The following is a 17,640-nucleotide window of genomic DNA, read 5'->3' as shown; positions in this document are numbered from 1 at the left end:
CTGGCTCTTCAATGTTTCAGTGTGTCTGTAGGAGAATGAGGAAAGGATCTTATGGTAGATAACCTCCAAAGATGGCGGCTACCCATTCCCTCCCTTCCTGTATGTGCATGCCACGCCACCCATCAAGAGGGAGAGCCCTTTAGTCTGGCTGGCCTTGTACCTTGCCTTGGTCAAGAGAATGTGAAGAAAGTAACCCGGTGCCAATGCCAGACCTATTCTGCAAAAGGCCAGGCCGCTTTGGTGCCCTTGGAAGCCAACTCAGGTAAAAAGTCCTACTACTCTGAAACCTTCATGCTGTAAGAAAGACCAAGCAGCCACATGGAGAGGTTGTGTGGAAAGATGGAGATGCCCAGCCAACTCCCAGCTCATCCAGCCATCCTAGCTGAGGTGCCAGACACACAAGGAAGAAACCACCTTGGACATTGCAGCCTGTGATCTCTACAAGGCGCAGCAGACCTGCCCAGCTGGGCCCAGCCCGGGGCGCAGAATCATAAGAAATAAGTTGTTGTTGTTTTGGTCCAGTTTATTACACAGCAATAGAAAGAGGGTGTATGTGGGTCTGAGAGGGGGCAGGGAAGACAAAGAGAACGTATCGGAGCCCTAGAACCGAGGACCTGAGCAGAAGCTTAAAGTGGTGCTCCCCAGGGCTCTGAGTGAATTAGAGCACACACAGCCCTGCTTTGGAGTTCAAGAGACATGAAATTAGGGAGCAAAAGTGCTGTCATGTGTACAGACTGCAGCCTGGGATTGGCCAGGGAGAACTTTGAGGAGAGAAACAGTCACCTGGCACGTCAAGGTCTGCAGCCTGGGGAGAGGGTTGCAAGCTAGGCAGGGACAGTCTCCCCGGGGCAGTGGCTTCATGGCCACACGACATCAAGAAGCTGCAAGTAGAACTCTAACTTGACAGGACTATTGTGAGCTCACATATGATATTCCTGGGGACTCCCAGAAATGACCGGAGGAGAGCCAGGCAGAGGACCCCCATTGTGAGAAGTGGGCAGAGGCCAGGAACGCTGACTTGTCACTGTCCTTGGGGCCTCATGTGTGCCCATCTGGCTAGTGTGGCCCCAGGAAACACAGATAACAGCAGGAAGGCCCGAAAGTGATAGCCAGGAAACTAAATTCAGAAGATGTACAAAACATCCTTGAGGGGCACCCAAAACCGGGTGGGAGGGACTTGAAAGGGACTGGCGTGGGCAGAAAAAACTCCCAGGGAAGTCCTGTTTACTGCCGTGGTTCTGACCCTATTTTGACCTCCCCAGGCCAGTCTTCTAGGCTGGAGCTTTGGCAAGAACACTGAAAGGAATTTTCTGAGATGCCCAGGCCCTGGGTTCTCTCAGCCCAGCACCCAGTTTTCCAGCTCCTCCCAGGGATGACTCAGCATCTGAACCCAGATTCAGGGCCTGAGAAGGACATGATTTCTAGATCCAATTTGCCTCTGGAGGCAAATAGAGACTCGGAAGAACAATGAGCCAGGAACTCAGTCAAAGGGGGCTATGTGCCTCCCATGGGCCAGGACAGCCCCACTGTGTGGTGGGAAAATGAGGTTCTGTGGATGATTCCAAGGCCCCGGGCCAGGATGGGAAGACGGACCACTACTTTGGGCCACACAGCTAGCACAACGTCCCAAGATGTCAAATCAGTTAAGGGTTGGAATGGGGCTCAGGGCTCAGTGGGAAGGCATCTGTGACTGATTAGTGATGTCAGCCCAGGGGCTGAGGACTGTGGTGTTTCCTGTCTGACTCCGTGACCTCAGCCAAGGGACTGTGCCTTTCATTCCCTCTCACTTCTAAAGCACAGTATATAAGAAAGCAAGCGGCTGAGCAGTGAGGAGCCCCGTATCCATGAGGACGAGACCCTTGTTCATCAGAAGGAGCCCCTAGCCAGTGCTTTCTGGCTTTCCATGTAAAAGCCTTTGAGAAGCTCAACAGGGATGCCTCTTCCCAAGCTGACCCCCGTGTGCTCGGGGAGGTCTTTTATTTTTTAGGGTCTGTGTATGCTGCTCCACAGCATGGGGCTCTCAGCCTCTCACTCCAAAGCACAGCTCTTCCTGGCTGGTCTGCACCTTCCATCACAATCGGCACCCTCCGCTGTGCGGGTATGTCCACCCCCACACGCGCCCTCGTTCCAGTGTCATCTGCATTTAACATCCCTTGTTGGGCGCTGTGGCAGAGAATACTCAACAGACTCATATTAAAAATGCCCTTTAAAATTCAAAAGCTTTGAACTAAAGAAATACCTCGAGAAGTTTTCATGGAAAGTTCAGCTCTGCTGATTCAATTCACCACTTAGATGCACCTTTTCAAATAATAGGGAAAAAATGTAACAGGGTCAGGCCCAATCAATATGCTTGTTCAAACAGAATTGCAGGGACTGTGATGTGCACACATTTTGTACTCTGCCTTTGTACCCCGCCACTCGCTCTGAAGAAAGGTTGCTTTGCTCGGAGAGCAATGAAAGTGGTCGCCTTTGGAGTGGAGGCGGCACAGCAATGGCATGTGTGCCGGCCGGGAGGGACTGCCATTTTTCACATCCCCCCAGCCTGGTCTCTTTGTTCTTTTCATAACAGCGCGAAACCCACATGGGCAAAGTCCTCATGCGCCCCCGTGTCTGATGGAAGCAGAGGTCTTGCAGCATTTGCCTGCCATGTCTCAGAAATCTGATTTGTGGATTAGACAAATGATTTGCTGCTTCTTCGCCACCCTTGGTGTGAACAAAAAAAGGACTTGCCATGGAGTGCTGTACCGCAGTTGGGGGAAACATCCAAAGCCTACAACGGGCTCTTGTCTGGCTGAGTCAGGGTCTGCATCCACTCACCCCTAACCTTCCATCCCCTGGCTGCCCTTGGGCAGAAGGAGGCTCCCTTGACCTTGGGCTGCAGCCTACCATAGTCAGGAAAATTCTGGGGGATCCAACTTAACTGAAGAGGGCCAAGCAGGAGAAGGGGCTAGGAGCAGTTCCCATTCCACAGCCAGACACAAAGGTACACCGAAGGCTTGTTTTCAGCATCCCCATTAGTCTGGGTACATCTACTTCATGTGCACTTACCAATGTGCATGCATCTCAACTTCAGTCACTTAAACGATGCCCTGGGCAGGTTGCCAATCTGGGCAGTTCAGGAGGCTCGAGTGGGGATTAGGAAAAGGTTTAATTCCCAGCCCCCATATTTCATACTAGATCCTACAATGTTCTTGTTGGTTCTCAACCTGGGCCCGGGTTAAATTTAAAACTCAGGAGTCGATGTCAACAAACAGTTGCAGGAGAAAGCACGCTCCTGTCTCCTTTGTCAACTGCGATCCCACCATTTAAAACTCTGCTCAGGCCCTGTGGTCCCCTGTAGAGAAATGAAGCTGGAATCATGGGCCACATGGAGTCTCCCAGAGTTGTCCCCGCCTGAAGGGCCCCTGGTGGTCAGTACTTTCACAGGTGGCCCCATCTTACCTCAGGTGACAAGAGTCCTCTCGAGGCGGGTGAGAAGGAGGCTGTGCCATGTTGCCTGCTTACCCGGGCTGCAGCTAGAGGATGCCTTTTCCAAACTGCATGTGGCCCTCATGGAGTCTGAGATTGGGGCCTGTCATGCTCTGAGTAGATTGAAACTTGGGCCATGCTTCTTATTGAACAAGTTATACCTCCTTCCTGCTGGAGCTGGAGAGAACAGTTAGAGAGTCGCCGTGTTCCCTCTTACACAGGACTGGGTGTGTGTGAACCAGAAACTGAGACCCACAGTAAGAAAACCACTGGCGTGGTTTCACTGAGAAAACAGATAGCCACTCTGTGTGGGGGGCATTGCCCCCTGTACCTTTTCTTTTCTCCTTTGCATTCAGTCATAAAGGAATCCTCCCCGCACCAACCCCTTTTGGTCTGTTATGGGGATATCTCCAAGTAATGCTTAAAACAGGAGAGTATTTTTTAGCTTAAAATTCAAAAAGAGATCAGTGGCTAAAAGAGCAGCAGTGTCCCCTGTTCCGAATGCCTTGGAATCTATTTTCTCCAGTTTAAATAGCTGGAAAGTCACTCCAAACCTCGGGTGCTCTTCTTGGCAATAGAGAAAAACTGCCATAACAACAAACTTGGAAATATACACATCCCTAAATTGAACTGGCCTCGTGCCTTCTGTTTTAAGCATACATCACAAGTCAAAATGAATTACATACAAATCCAGTTTGCAATGGTCCGTCACTAACCCACCTCATTGGAAAGAGCAGGGCGGTGTGTGGGTTGGAAGGAGGCCCGTAGTGTCCCTCCTGCCATCTTGGATTGCAGTCGGCCTGCCAAACCTGCCCCACATGGAGTCCACAGCCGCGCAGCTCCTCCACAGGGGTGTGCGGTGGGGGCAGGGGCCACCCTGAGCGGCTGCCGAGGCCCAGGAGACAAGCCGCTTCCTCTAGGCCTCTGAAGTCAATCAAGTGTCAAGGAGCTGTCATCAGGAGAAACTTTTCATAGGTGAACACAAGCAGGATCAAGAGCTGACAGTGGGAATTTTCCAAAGAAATGGAGGGGAAAAAAAAACCAAACCAAACGAAAAAAACTAATAGAGGCCACTCATGAGAATATAGCCAGCAAGAGGCAGGAAGCATTATCAGGTTAATATTTTAATCTGTACATCACATTTTTTTTCTTTTTTTGCAAACCATTACAATTTTATTTAAATTAACTTTTTCTTGCAAAATATTCATTTCATTTTTTCCAACAAAATCTTATAAAGGCAAAAATAAAATCTTATTTTGGCAAATGTCATGAAGTCGATACTGGCAGCATATGGAATTAGTTAAAAATAGACGGCAACTTCTAAATATATTCAAGATTTTTCTTCTGACCATAGTCAAAGACAAATTTTCATTTAAAGTGTGGCTCCACCCAATGGAGTTTTTGTGTGTTTTTTTTTCCTTTAAACATCATTTTCTGTACGCAGACTATCATGAGCTCATGACTTAAATAAAGGGCCACAAACACAGCTTAGCAACCCCGTCCTCATTTTGGGCTGTAAGTCAAGTCCAAGTCCTGCCATCATGGCCCCGCTGGCTGCCGGCCATCAGGGATGGTGGGGGCACATTGCCAGCCCTCCTGCCTTCACGAGGCCAAGTCCTGGGGAAGATGACTTGCGTTCTCCAGGGGCAGGTAGCAAATATCCCAGGCTTCCTATCAATCACAGCTGAGTATGGAGTCAAGCAGTTTAGGTAGATGCCACCCCGTGTGGAGTTTATTGCTTATGATACAATAAAAGGTGCTTCCTCTCACTTTTTCATATTTTAAAGTGTAGTTTTTAAAACGAAAGCAAACTGCTCTTTTCTTTCTGAGAAGAGTCCTTTGCTGAGAGACCCTCATGGGTGGGTTGGGAGCCAAAGTTCTTGAACTCACTTTTGCCCCGAAGCCAAACCCAAGGGTCAAGGCACAGACTTGGGGTCCACACACCATCCCGGTGGAATTTCACACTCCAGAGCTGGCCATCAGGCCAGGTCAGGGATGGCTGCTCTGTGCAGCCAAACGGCCCCTCTTCCCCGAGACTGCACGCCGACAAGCCTAATGCTGGAGTCCGCTGGAAGCACGTTCTCAAAGCCGACCTTCACCTGAGTTCATCGGATGTTGGACTGGCAGCTGCTTGCCCGGCCCTTCTCCCCCCACCCACACCTCGCACCCAATAATACCTGGATCTGTATGTGCAGCTCCAAAGCCTGCATCTTCATCTTCCCAGCCACTCAGCCCTCAGCCCTTGAGGTGAACATTATAAAATATGTTCTGATTCTAAAATACAGTGTCAGTATTTTAGGGTCTATCAAAAGTGCGTTTTTCGTACGTAAAAAGAAGTCTGAACTAACACAAGTCCCGGGCTGGGGATGAGGAGCTGGCCCTGGGACGGACACTCGCAGTTGATGGGCTGTTCCTTCCTCCAGACAGAACCCCTGCTCAGCCGGAAGGGGTTTCCTTGGGGGGAGAAAAGTCAATCTCCTCGGAGGAAGCTGGTTCCCCTGGCTCTAGGCTTCTCCTCCGCGCGCTGGGTCACGGGTCAGTCACTGCCTGGGCTGGTAAAAAGCACAGGGGACAATGAGAAACCGGCAGGACCCTGCCCACATCTGGCGAGCAGGCAGTGGGCATGTCTGCACACACAGGTGACAGGGAATAGCAGGCTGACAGACAGAGAGCAGCACAGCAGAGGGCTGGGGCAATGCGGCCGCCGCTGGGGGACCCTCGGCGTCTAAGACTCACAAGCGCTGGGCCCCCACCCTCCCTCCACCCCTACCACTTCTGGGAAGGCTGCCAGACACATGCCGGCCCCTACAGTGGATCCCTGCCCTGACAGAGGAAAGAAGACTCGGGTCCAGTTCTGGCCTTGCCCTTCCTGCACTGAGAGACTTGGGGTAACTCTCTCGGCCTCCACGGGCCTTTTTGTTTTTTTAATCTAAAAAATGCTCCTAATGAGAATTCTTTGAGGGTAAGAGAACATGTGGATGTGCTCTGAAAAGAGCTGGAAAGGCCTATTTCCAGTCATGGGGCCCCCGAAAGCTGGGAGGAAGAGAGCCTGCCTCCTGCCCCTCTACGACTTTGTGTCACCACACTCAGGTCTCCAGGAAATACACACACCCTACGGTGGCCCCAGGAGGCCCCTGCAGCCTTTACTAAGAATCCAGCCGGAGGGCTTCCCTGGGGTTCTCCACTCACAGGGTCTCTACCCCACACCTCCCGAGAGCCCGCCCCAGCAGGCCTTCTACCCTCGGGCTGGGCAAGCCTGCTGACACTGCTCCAAGGCTGGGGGTGTGCCCAGGCTGGCAGACACCTGCCGAGAACCACGCCCCCCGCCCTCTATGCTCACACTGTCCGTCCCTCACTTCACTCCCTTGTCCAAACACCTGGAGCTCCTGGGGATGCCCTGAGGAGTCCACGGGTGGGGATGGAGAACAAAGATGGAGAACAAAGACTCTGAACGTGCACCCGAGGGGTTCAAACCCTGGCTCTGCCGCTTGCAGCTGCCACTCCTTGGGCAAGTCCCTCAAGGTCTTGGAGCTTCGATTCCTCAGCTGTGAAATGAGGGTGAGTATCTTTACAGGGTTGTTGTGTGGATCGAAGGAGATGCTTAGCACAATGCCTGGCACAGGGTAGGTACTCAACATTAAGCATATATAACAAGAGGGGGAAACCCTACAAAATGATAGCGAGGCGGGGTGTCAGAAAAGCGACAGCTGAGATTTCTGATCTGACTCCTCCTTGCCCAGGTAAGGCGACTGGACCCCAGAGCAAGGGGCCCAGGCTAAGAACTCACCGCAGGACTGGGTCAGACACGGGCCTCCTGACTCCCGGTCCAGTGCGCCTTCCTTAATTTCACACTGCCTCTTGTCACTAAGTGCTCACATGGGGAAGGCTCCGAGGGCTTGAGCAGGAACCTTCTGAATGGCTGAGGGCCAATTCCACATCGCCCTGGGTGGCCTGCCCCGGAAGCTTCCATCCCTCTCCATCCTAAGGTGCTCACGGGACTGGAAGGGCAGTCCTAGTCCTTGCTCGGGCACCAATTCCATGGGACCTGGAGTGAACCCCCATCCCTTCACTGGGCCCCAGTTTCATCATCTGTGAACTGGGCTTTTTTCAGTCATCCAGTTCTTTGCTTTCTTTGGCCAGAACCCCTGAACGGCCAAGATCTAACCCCTTCTTTCTGACTGTCCCCAGTCCCACCCCGGGGCTGGCAGGCGGGCCTGCACGGATCCCTTGGGGCGTTCTCCTGACTGTGGGAAGGAGAGCAGGGTGGTGAGGGGTGCCGTTTAGTTCTTGAGATTTCTGGGAGGTGGGGGACTTGGATCTATTGTATTGGAACCACTGAGGTGGAGTTCCTAAAAACATCAGTCCCCCGCCTGCCTACCAGGCCAAGGTGGTCTCCCCAGCGGCCGCTTTGCCCATGGAGGGAAGCGTCAGCAGGTGGCACTGCAATCATCTCAGCAGAGGAGGGAGAAGAGGGGGCATGCTCAGCACTAAGGGAGGGGGGCACGCCAGGCAGGGGCTCTTACTTGGAAGGTGTTAGACAAAGGTGTAGTGGAGTCCGTTGCTTAAGGGGGGGTAAGGTGGCACGGTCCTGGCGGACAGGGGGGCTTTAGGCGGGAGGAGGACCAGCTGCTGCGCTAGACGGGCACACAGGAATTAAGCGGTGCGTTAGGCTCTTCGTCTGCTCCCACAGCACCAGACGCCCCACTTGGCAGAGCCCAGGGTGGCATGGGCCCCACTGCCCACCATTAATGGCCTGGGCTTGGGGGGCATCTCTATGGGGCCTGGCTGAGATTGACCTGCAGATCCCAGCTATGTCTCCGGGGTGGGGAGAGGGAACAAGAGGGAGGAAAGGCTGCAGCAAAGGTGGCCACTCAGCGGGGGTGTGAGGGAGGCCCTGCTGACTGAGCGGGTGTTAGATTTGGGGCCTGCTAGGAAGCTGAGGATGGTAGGTCCACGTGGACAGAGCAAGCACCAGCTGGACAGGAGGGCACTTACGGTGTGGGGGGAGTGCCCCCACTGGAACCCTCGACATGGGGAGGAGCTCCAAATTGCTGAGGTGGGCCACAGGGAGCCCCCAAGATCATTAGGAGGAAGGGTCTAGGTGAGCCATCTACTGTCTCCCCCGCCACAGAAAGCCACAATGACCATCTCTCAGCCCACTCAGCATGTCCTCACAGGGAGTCAGGACAGCAGGATTTCAGGGACTCTGTGCAGGATCAAGGCATGGGGCTGAGACCTTGGCCCCTCCCCTTGTTGTTGGTCACTCTCATGAACATCTTAAGCAGAACTTAAAGCTCTGCTCCCCACACCAGACTCCCCAAGGCCAGACACCTCAGGGCACTGCACCCTTGGTCACTTATAGATCCTTTGTCCAGGGCTGGAAGACTGGTGGCGACTGTGACACCACTTCAGGCTCTCTGACCACCCCTTCCAGAAGGTCTAGAGCACACGTGCCAAGGGCACCACCGAGTCACACAGTGGCCTTTGCATCTGGGGAGAAACAGTACTGGGTAAACTGAGGGCAGAAAGGGAAGGGGAGAGATGGGCAGAGGAAGAAACCAGGAGTCTCTTTCCTGGATGAGAGAGGAAGCCTTTTTACACACGCACAAGTGCTTGCAGGCACAGGTGCACGCATGCACGCACACCCTCCCATCCCATGGTGTTATTTTTTCCCCACTGGCCAGCAAAGACCCACTTCCTAAGTCCTATTTTCTGGCACAGGTCACGCTAAGGTGAACAGTGGTTTTGATTTAGGGACCAAAGCAGGGGTCCCAGGGAGGGCTAGAGGGCCCCATTCTGCCTTGTCCCAGCAAGAAATCCAAGCACCAACCAAACCATAGGCTCGATCCTTCGGCTCAAAGGCCTGAAAAACCTGTTCTTAACCCACATAATCTCAGAGAAGTTGAGTAGCAGCATCACTCCCAGATTTCAGAATGAGCTGGAGACCCCCTCTCCCAGGCCTCCATGCTCTGACGCTCCTGAGTTCCTGTTCCCCCAGCGCCTGGCCTGCCCCACATCACCTTCTGAGCCCTGTCATGTGCGTGGGACAGGAGAGGACAGGAGAACACACCACTGGCCCTCAGCTACCAAGCCTGACACCTGGCTTTCCACGGACTCCTTGACAGGTCTTGCTGGACCCTGAGCCTCAAGGGGCCGTGAGCAGGACTCGGCCTTGGGGGCTGGCTTCCACGGCCTCACCTGCCACCAGCTTGCTGCGCTGGGAGGCCTCGGAGGCCAGGGCGTAGGAGATGTTGATGATGCGCTCCTGCTCCTGCAGCTGCGAGTCCAGGTCGGCCACGCTGTTCCGGTCCTGGCCTGAAGTCGGCTGCAGATTGCACATGCTGCAGGAGGGCCAGAGAGCAGGCTGTGAGCCCCCACCACGCCCGACCCACCTCGGGAGGGGAGCGTCTTCCTGGCTGGGAGACTTTCATCTTTTTAGGGGGTATCAGATAAAAACGGTGTACTTTCTCTCTAGACAACGGTGTAGGTGCTTTTCCACAGATAATCGCAGCTTTGTTCCTCATTTGGGGGGGTGGGAGTGGGGGGAATCACAGACCTCAAGAGCTCCAGCTGTGGACTCCTATTAAATCCAGATGTGAAATGGCTAGCTTAGTTCTGATAGGGAGGCCCTCAAACACCAGGTTTACGTTTCTGAAGCTATGGAGGCTGAGGAGACAGGAAAGCTACTTCTAATGGCCCTGTCATGGACCTCCAGGGACATGGGCAAGGCCCCTGGCACCTCAGGATAAGGTTGGGGTCCCTGGCTCTGGTCTATGGGTCTGTATGAAGGAACACGGGCCCTAACACTGGGAGCCCCAACTATGTCCACTTTACCGCCATACTTGGCTCCACTCCCCACATTGCCAGGGTCACGGGACATGGGATGAGCCTTCTATGTGTGTTTCAGCAATTCCCAGATAACCTAGGCAAGCTTCCTTGCTGATCTGCTGGTGACATGCTGAGTTCCTTGCAATGAGGAGGCCTGGCAAAACACACACCCTAGCCAGTTTGGCCCAGGGCACACTCAACTGACTCCCCCCCCACCCGCACCCCATCCCAGGGTCGGGCCTAGCGGGCTGTCGGGACTTGGGCAGCGCGAGTACAGACCTGGACCGGGCAAGGATGTTGCGGATCTTCTCGGCTTTGCGATACCGTGCCTGCAGCTCCTCCAGGCTTGGCGGCTCTTCAGGGTCCAGCTCCACGTATCGCTCGGGGATGGAGACCTTCTCTGGTTTGGATAGCTGAGAAGAGAACCAGGAGGCGATGGAGGGAGGCTCAGAGGTTTGGGTTCAAGACCCGCTCCTGCACCCTGTCCCCCACCATGAGGAAACACACGTTGCCCGCAGAGGCTCAGTGACATGCTAAGAGCACGACTGCCTACTGTGGAGTGGGGACCTGAGTCCACAGCCCGTGTTCCGTCCACTACACCAGGCAACCTCCTACAGGCCGAGGGAAGGGGGTCGCAAAATAACTGGACTGGCAGCCCTCAGGATAGAAATGACCATCCCTCATGCCACCCTCAACGGGATCTGACCCCTCCCAGCCGCTCCAGCCACACTGCCCCTCCGTGTGGCCTCTGCCCCTGCTCTCTCTTCTGCTTGCAATGCTCTTCCTTTGCTCCACTGACTCTTTCTCATCAGTCCAACCACACCTCCAGAAGCCTTCTCTGACTGCACCCCACCTGTCCATTATTCCCTCCTATTTTCTGTTTGTCTGTCCACTGTCTGTGCAAGGACCTGGCACTTAGTAGCCCTTCAGCAAATACTCCTTGGATGGGTGGATGGATGGGTAGCTAAATGGGGGGTGGGGTGGGGAGAGTAGGTGTGTTGATGGAGGGATGGCTGAGTGGATGGCTGGGTGGTTGCATGTAAGGAAGTGATAGTGCTTTCTGTCCCTACAAAAGCTCCTCCAATCTAGACAGGAGGCAGCCATGCTGATCTAGTGCTCTCTGGAGGAAAATGGCTCCAAATCCTCCCCACCCGTCTCTTACACGAACCCAGGAGCAAACCCAGCTTGGTGAAGCCTCGCTTGGGCTAAGGATGCTAAAGGCATCTTTTGCACAGCCAGGGAAGTGTTTTTCCTCCTTGAACTACAACAGCACATTAAAATGGGGTTGGTTGAAGCTTCTAAAAACAAGCTACATCTAATCCCTGGGCAAATCTGGACTTCAATTGAAACCTAGGCAGCCCTTTCATTCTGGTGAAAGATGGCACGAATAAGCTCTTCTCTGTTGTTTCCAATGAGGGCAGATCCAGGGGAAGGAAGTAGATTACATTGTAACAGGAGGGATTTAGGTTAGAGATAAGGAAGGACTTTTCCCCCTGGCTGGCAGGCCAATTAGAACACTATAGCACTCACTTTCATTGCCAAGGCAACGCGTGGAAGCTTCTTTTGTGAATCTGAGAAAGCACAGACCTTTGGCTATTCCCGAGATGCCAAAGGGAAAAGGTCTGAGGGCATGGAACCCATTACCCCTGGGAGCCCCAGCTGACCCCAGCACTCACTGTCCATAGGTGTCAATTTGCCCCCAGACTGCTAATCTATCCTTCATGCAGTGAGAGCATTTCCTGTTATGCAGTCTCAGGACAAGCAAGTCCTCATACAAATGTTTCTAGGATATCTGTGGGCCACTGTGTATTTCATTCAACAGAGTCGTCAATTCAGTACATATTTACAGAGCACCTACCATGTGCAGGCCTGGTGCTAGAGGCACAAAGGAAAACCAAACAGCCATTAGACTTTGCCCAACGGAGCTTACAAATGACACAATATAGGCCACAGGATACCACCCTATGTCTTGAAGACACTGAGTCTGTCACCCTCGCTCTCTTTTTCTTCCCCTGGGTAGAGAGACATTCCTAATTGGTAGTGGTTACTTTGCTTTCCTGGGCCTTCCGGTAATGATACATTTGAGCCACCAGAGGGCGCCAAAAGAATTCAGACCAGAACTACGCGGGCCTCCCAGCCTCTGCCATGGCTGGAAATTTCACCTGCGATGTTCAAACCTGCAACCCCTTTTCCCTAAGTCTGATTGCCCAAGTCGGCCTGACTGGGCCAGTTGCAAGGCCAACCCCAGGTTTTCCAGGGAACATTTCGTAACAATAACTACCTCGTCACGTGCCCACTATGTGCCAGGCCCAGTGCTCATGGCCTTCTGTTCATTGCTAATCAGCAGGGCAACACACTGAGTGCGTTAACTCTCATCACAACCCATTTTACTGTCGAGAAAACCGAGGCACAGAGAAGTTAAATGACTTGTCCCAAGTTACAGAGGGATATAGGTTTGAACTTGCATCAAAACACTGGGCTTTTATTGCCTCAAGCTGCTTATCCAGTCTGTCTCCTGGGCCACATGGAAGCTGAGCTGTCCCCATCTGGGACAACACCCCCCAGTGCCACTGGAGGGTGGGTCAAGCTGGAAGCCTGAAGGCCATGCCTCACCTCTCTGCTGATGTCCAAGTCATAGTCCTGTGGTTCCAGGTCCAACTCAGTGACAGGAATGGCCTGCACTTTCAGCCAGCCATTCTCCTCCTTGTCCTTTCTCTCCCCTTGCACGGCCCGGTCCAGCAGCTGCAGGTCAAAGTCCTGCTCACGCTTCCACTGGCAACAGAACAAGAGGGTTAAATGTAGGTATTTCCTGACTGCTACAGGAGCCGCACAGGCCACCTTTAGGATGGGCCCTGCAGGCCCTGGGGTCCTTGGGAAGATGCGCCTGTGACCCACTAGGGAAAAGCTGTGTGACCATGGGCCTCAACTTCCTCATTTCTAAAACAAGGCAACAGTGTTACAACACATATAGTCCCTGCTGTCTCTCTCTGTGTAATGGAGAATGATATAGATGACCTGATTCCATACTGATTTCTCTCTGATCTGAGTCCCTCGAGGGTTCAAACAGGCACCCCCAGGGCACAGGTTGAAGACCCACGACGTTAGACTCACAATGGTCCCCAGGGATACAGGAGGCTCCCAGGTCCAAGAGGGTGACCCTAAAACAGAACCTGACACAGAGCTCCAGAGAAGGGGTTTGCCCCGTCTGCTGCCCCACAATCATGGCAGCCTTTCTGGTGCGGGAGCCCTATGTCTCAGCTCAGAAATAATGGAAGAAACAAGTGCTTGGAGACCCTGGTAAGCAAGTGGAATAGCCAAGAGCCTCTCTAATGGGTACTCCCAGCAGGATACACGTGGGGGCCTTGCACCCACAGTGGGCCTGGGGAGGTCTAAGCAGCAGCAGTAGCAGCAGCTTGAGGCCAGTGAGGCAGATAAACTGCTGAGTGTCATGGCATCTATTTGAGGCAGATGTTTCCTTTACTTTAGAAAGAAAACAATGTATACTTGAAATGCCAAATCAGATGCAGCGTTTCCAAAGCTGTTACTCAGCATTAACCTTTCAACAAATGTCTCCTTACAGAGGGAACCTCTAAACGGCTGTTTAAGATCCAAGCACCACTGTGAGGCCCCGCGGCAGCCTTCCCAATTGCCTGTGGCCTGCATCCTCACAGGCCTTTCGCACTGAGCAGGTTTTGAAAGGAAGGAACAGGCTCGAAGCCGCTCTTCTCTTGAGTAGAAGCCAAGAAGATGGTTCTCCATTCCAGGTCACCCCCTCCCTCCCAGCCTACCCACCTCACAGAGCCCCAAGCGGTCACAATTGTCCTTAATGACCCCTCCAGGCCCCCCAAAGCTCCCAACCCATAGCTCTGTCAGCACATTTCACCCATTCATGCACAAGCTCTCCATACAGGTTCCAAATCAATAGAATCACCCTTAGGTGATGGTTTCCAATCACAGGATGAAAGGATTAGGCAGTTGACATGTCAAGGATGAAAAATTAATTTAATGATTCACAAAGAAAAAGCACATTTTCTTACACGCTCACAAGTGCCCCAGATAGAGACAAATCCTCATTTAAACCCAGCCTGATTGTTTCCACAAACAGAAAAAAATTCACTAGACTCTACGGTATATCCTGGGGAAGAACCATGCCAATCCATTATCATTCAGCAACACGTTTATTGGCGTTGATACAGAGACTTACACGAGTCTTTTTTTAAGAGAAAAAAATTACAAGGTATTCAAGTTACGATGTTTAGATCATCGTTCTACATTTGAGACATCAGGTTGTAAAAGGTGTCAGTTAGCCCACATGACATTTGCTTATAAGGTTTAGAAGTTACCGGCTTTGCAGCTTTTCAGGATGCGTGTCCTGGGTTCTTACCCCTTTGGTGTCTGAGCTAATAGCTGCAGAGAGGACCTCTGGATACAGAACATATCTTGCTGTCTGTTCAAGTTATTAAATACTAGCAACACAAAAAGTTTTCCATAAGAAATTGCGCAGTGGGACTGGAGGAATTAAAAACAAACCACCTTAGACTTCGTAGATGTATTCAAATGTACAGTCTCTGAAGTCCGTGTCTACTGTCCAGATGTAAGGCACGGGCTTTGATAAATTCGTAATGCCCAGATCTCTGCTAATGACCACAGCCCTCGGGCAGCAGATTGGCTCAGTCTTGTGGGGTGGCTTTGGGGATGAGTGAATTATGAGTCAGTAGGCCTGCATGAGGGGGCCAGCAGAAAGGTGAGTCACGCATGGGAGTGCTCGCTAGGCTATGGAGACAAGAGCTGCTATTATAAGCCTGGTAACAAAGAGCACAGGCCAGTTAGAGAATGTTCAATGCAAATTAGAAGCTTCTGTAAACACAATCAGGCGGATTAGAGAGGCAACGAGCGGTAACACTAAAAGCAAAAGAGCTTGTGCAATGAATTAGGGAAAGAACAGTCAGGCTAGAGGTCTAGGGGAACACTTGATTTCAAACAACGGAAATTTTTTTTTTTTAATTGAAGTTCATTGGGTCTCCAGTGGCTCAATCGGTTAGCACATGGTACTTAACGGAAAATTCAAACGAGATGTTTCCAAAAGGGACCTAAGGCGACTGTGGGCAGGGTGCAGTGCCAGAAAGCACCTCCAGGGGGCAGCACAAATTCCCTGGCTCTCCTGGGGCACCGTGAGGCCTGTCAGCACCACAAGCGGTGGGAAACCACGGCCCTGAGTCGTGGAACGTGACCCACAGGGCATCCGTGTGGAAGTGTGGGAGGCTGGTTGGCTTGTGCTCCTCCTCATCAAATCATATCACCGTCTTCTTCCTTCACTCTTCGAATCCTTGAACCCCGTACATATCCCCAAGTCCTTGATTCAGCTGAGACTGAATGCCTACAAAGGCCTCGTTCAAGCTGAGCTCAGAGAACTAACTTTGGACACTTTCTCAGGCTCCTATGCTCCTGCCGTGACATCCTCACTCCTGTTCCGGTTCTGGGTCACCCTCTGACCAGGTCACTGGTGGGTCCTGGTGTGTGGACAAAACAGCCTCGGGGGTGTTCTCTGAACCATCTAGGTCAACGGCCCGCTCTCGCAGGGGCGGGACGTGTTTGTGTTTGGGGGACTCGCGGCAGCTCGGATCCCTGTCCCAGCCCCGCCTGCCTGGACCCTCCTAACATACTGAGCCGAGATCTCCCGGGAGCGGCTGGCTGAGGTAGCGGGACGAGGGCAGGCTGGCCCTCTCTCCTTGGCTCAGCGTCTTCTTGCGCTCCCGGACCAGCGCCTTCTGGTGCCGCTTCATGCGCTCCAGCTGCTCCTCCGCGCTCATCTTGCCCCGCTGGTGGTCCCCTGAGTACAGGCGCTCCAAGGCACTCTTGGGTCTCTGAGAAGGAAGAGGGTGAGAAACAGGGCAGCTGGGCTGGGCACACAGAGGGCAGCCACCCCGCTGACTTCATGACTTCATCCCCATCCTTTGTGTGTGTGTGTCTCTCCCTCACTGTCTCTCTCTCGCTGGGCTCCTTTCAGCCATAGAGAGCCAGTTCCTCTAAGCACACTCGTGGCCATGATACCCCTGGCCCTCACAGGATCTCTGGGGGGTACCCCATTCTGCAGATGCGGACTCCTCATGTGATGAGGTCAGGACTCAGGGTGCAGATTTCCGGGGCTCCCTCCTGTGAGCCTGACAGGTTGGGGAGAAAGGTGGTGGTGGTAGGGAGGGGGGTCATCAGAAAATAGAAAGGGCCGCGTGATGCTCCTCTTGGTGGGCAGTGGGGAAGCCAGCACTGAAAACATGGAGCTCAGGAGGGACTGGGTCATCTCAGAGGCCATCCCCAGGGCTCACAGGGTGGCCAGTCATCATCTACCTCAGAGCCCTTCCCCCTGTGTGATAGGGAGCCGTGAGCTCCTTGGAAACGTCTCAAGGCCACTCACAGGGAAGGTCATCTTGCTGCTTTCGGGATTCAGACCCCTCCGGAGGGTGACGTAGGGAGCAATGGTGGACGACTGCTGGAGCCTGGATGTGGACCCTGAGAGCCCTTAGTGAGGAAAGAGAAATGCAAGTGTATTTGTGGGGGGGTGGACAGGCCAACAGCCCCTCCCTAATCACTTCCCACTCCTGCGAGGGGACCACGAGGGCCCAGCCAACTACCTACTCTCTTCCTCCGCAGGGCCTGGAAGAGCAAGGCCCCAGGGAGAGGAGGGCTCTACCTGTCCTCTGTCCCCAAGGGGAGACGATGCTCCTATAGATCTGTGGGCTCCCCTACGCTTCCCTCACATGCAGAAGACCGGGGCTGTTTGGCAGGTGGAAAGGACAGAGGGGTAGTAATGCCCGCATCCCTTCTTTCTAATGAACTCTCATGCATCCTGCATGACCCAACTCGGATGTCCTACCTGTGTGCAGGCCTCTTAAATGCCCCAGGTAGAACTGGTTATCCCCTGTATCCCTCAGTATATTCACTGGTTACTGCAATGACCACCGTGTCAACATGCCTGTCTAAATAGATTGCAAATTCAACAATACCTGTTTGTCTGACCGACTGAATGAGTAAATAAATGCAGGGAAAGAAGGTGGCACCAAGCATTTACTTACTAAGGTTTTACTTACTAAAAACCTTATATAGGTTTTGTCCCACTGGCCCTACAAAGTAAGCATTACTTGACCATTGTAGAGTTACACAATGTTAGGCTCAGAGTGGGTAAGAGACTTGTCCAAGGTCACATGGTAGAAGCATCACTGACCACGTGTTTCCTGTGTCTGAGTCCTATGGCTTCAAGGAATCATGTCGCCCTGCTTGGCTGGTGTTACAGCCTGTGCTTTCTCCACTAGCAGAGATTCTTATTAGGGGTGGTCCCTGACAACTGAA

At 52.9% G+C, this 17,640-nt stretch overlaps 1 protein-coding gene across 1 annotated transcript in view; it reads right to left on the bottom strand.

Moving 5' to 3' along the window:
* Positions 1-4,600: 4,600 nt before the first annotated feature.
* Positions 4,601-17,640, bottom strand: part of PLEKHA7 (pleckstrin homology domain containing A7) — a 233,011-nt gene continuing 219,971 nt past the window's right edge. Inside the window, exons 22-27 of the mRNA XM_019652532.1 lie at positions 16,709-16,812; positions 15,960-16,160; positions 12,910-13,068; positions 10,576-10,709; positions 9,667-9,809; positions 4,601-6,020 (exon numbers count right to left, since the gene is read on the bottom strand). Coding sequence (XP_019508077.1) covers positions 5,998-6,020; positions 9,667-9,809; positions 10,576-10,709; positions 12,910-13,068; positions 15,960-16,160; positions 16,709-16,812 — 764 coding nt within the window. The 3' untranslated portion in view covers positions 4,601-5,997. The remainder of the gene's footprint in view (positions 6,021-9,666; positions 9,810-10,575; positions 10,710-12,909; positions 13,069-15,959; positions 16,161-16,708; positions 16,813-17,640) is intronic.

This window comes from Hipposideros armiger, unplaced genomic scaffold (assembly GCF_001890085.2).
Source record: "Hipposideros armiger isolate ML-2016 unplaced genomic scaffold, ASM189008v1 scaffold_181, whole genome shotgun sequence".
NCBI lineage: Eukaryota > Metazoa > Chordata > Mammalia > Chiroptera > Hipposideridae > Hipposideros > Hipposideros armiger.
The sequence above is the reverse complement of the archived record's forward strand: the minus strand, read 5'-3'. Positions and strand labels throughout refer to the sequence as shown.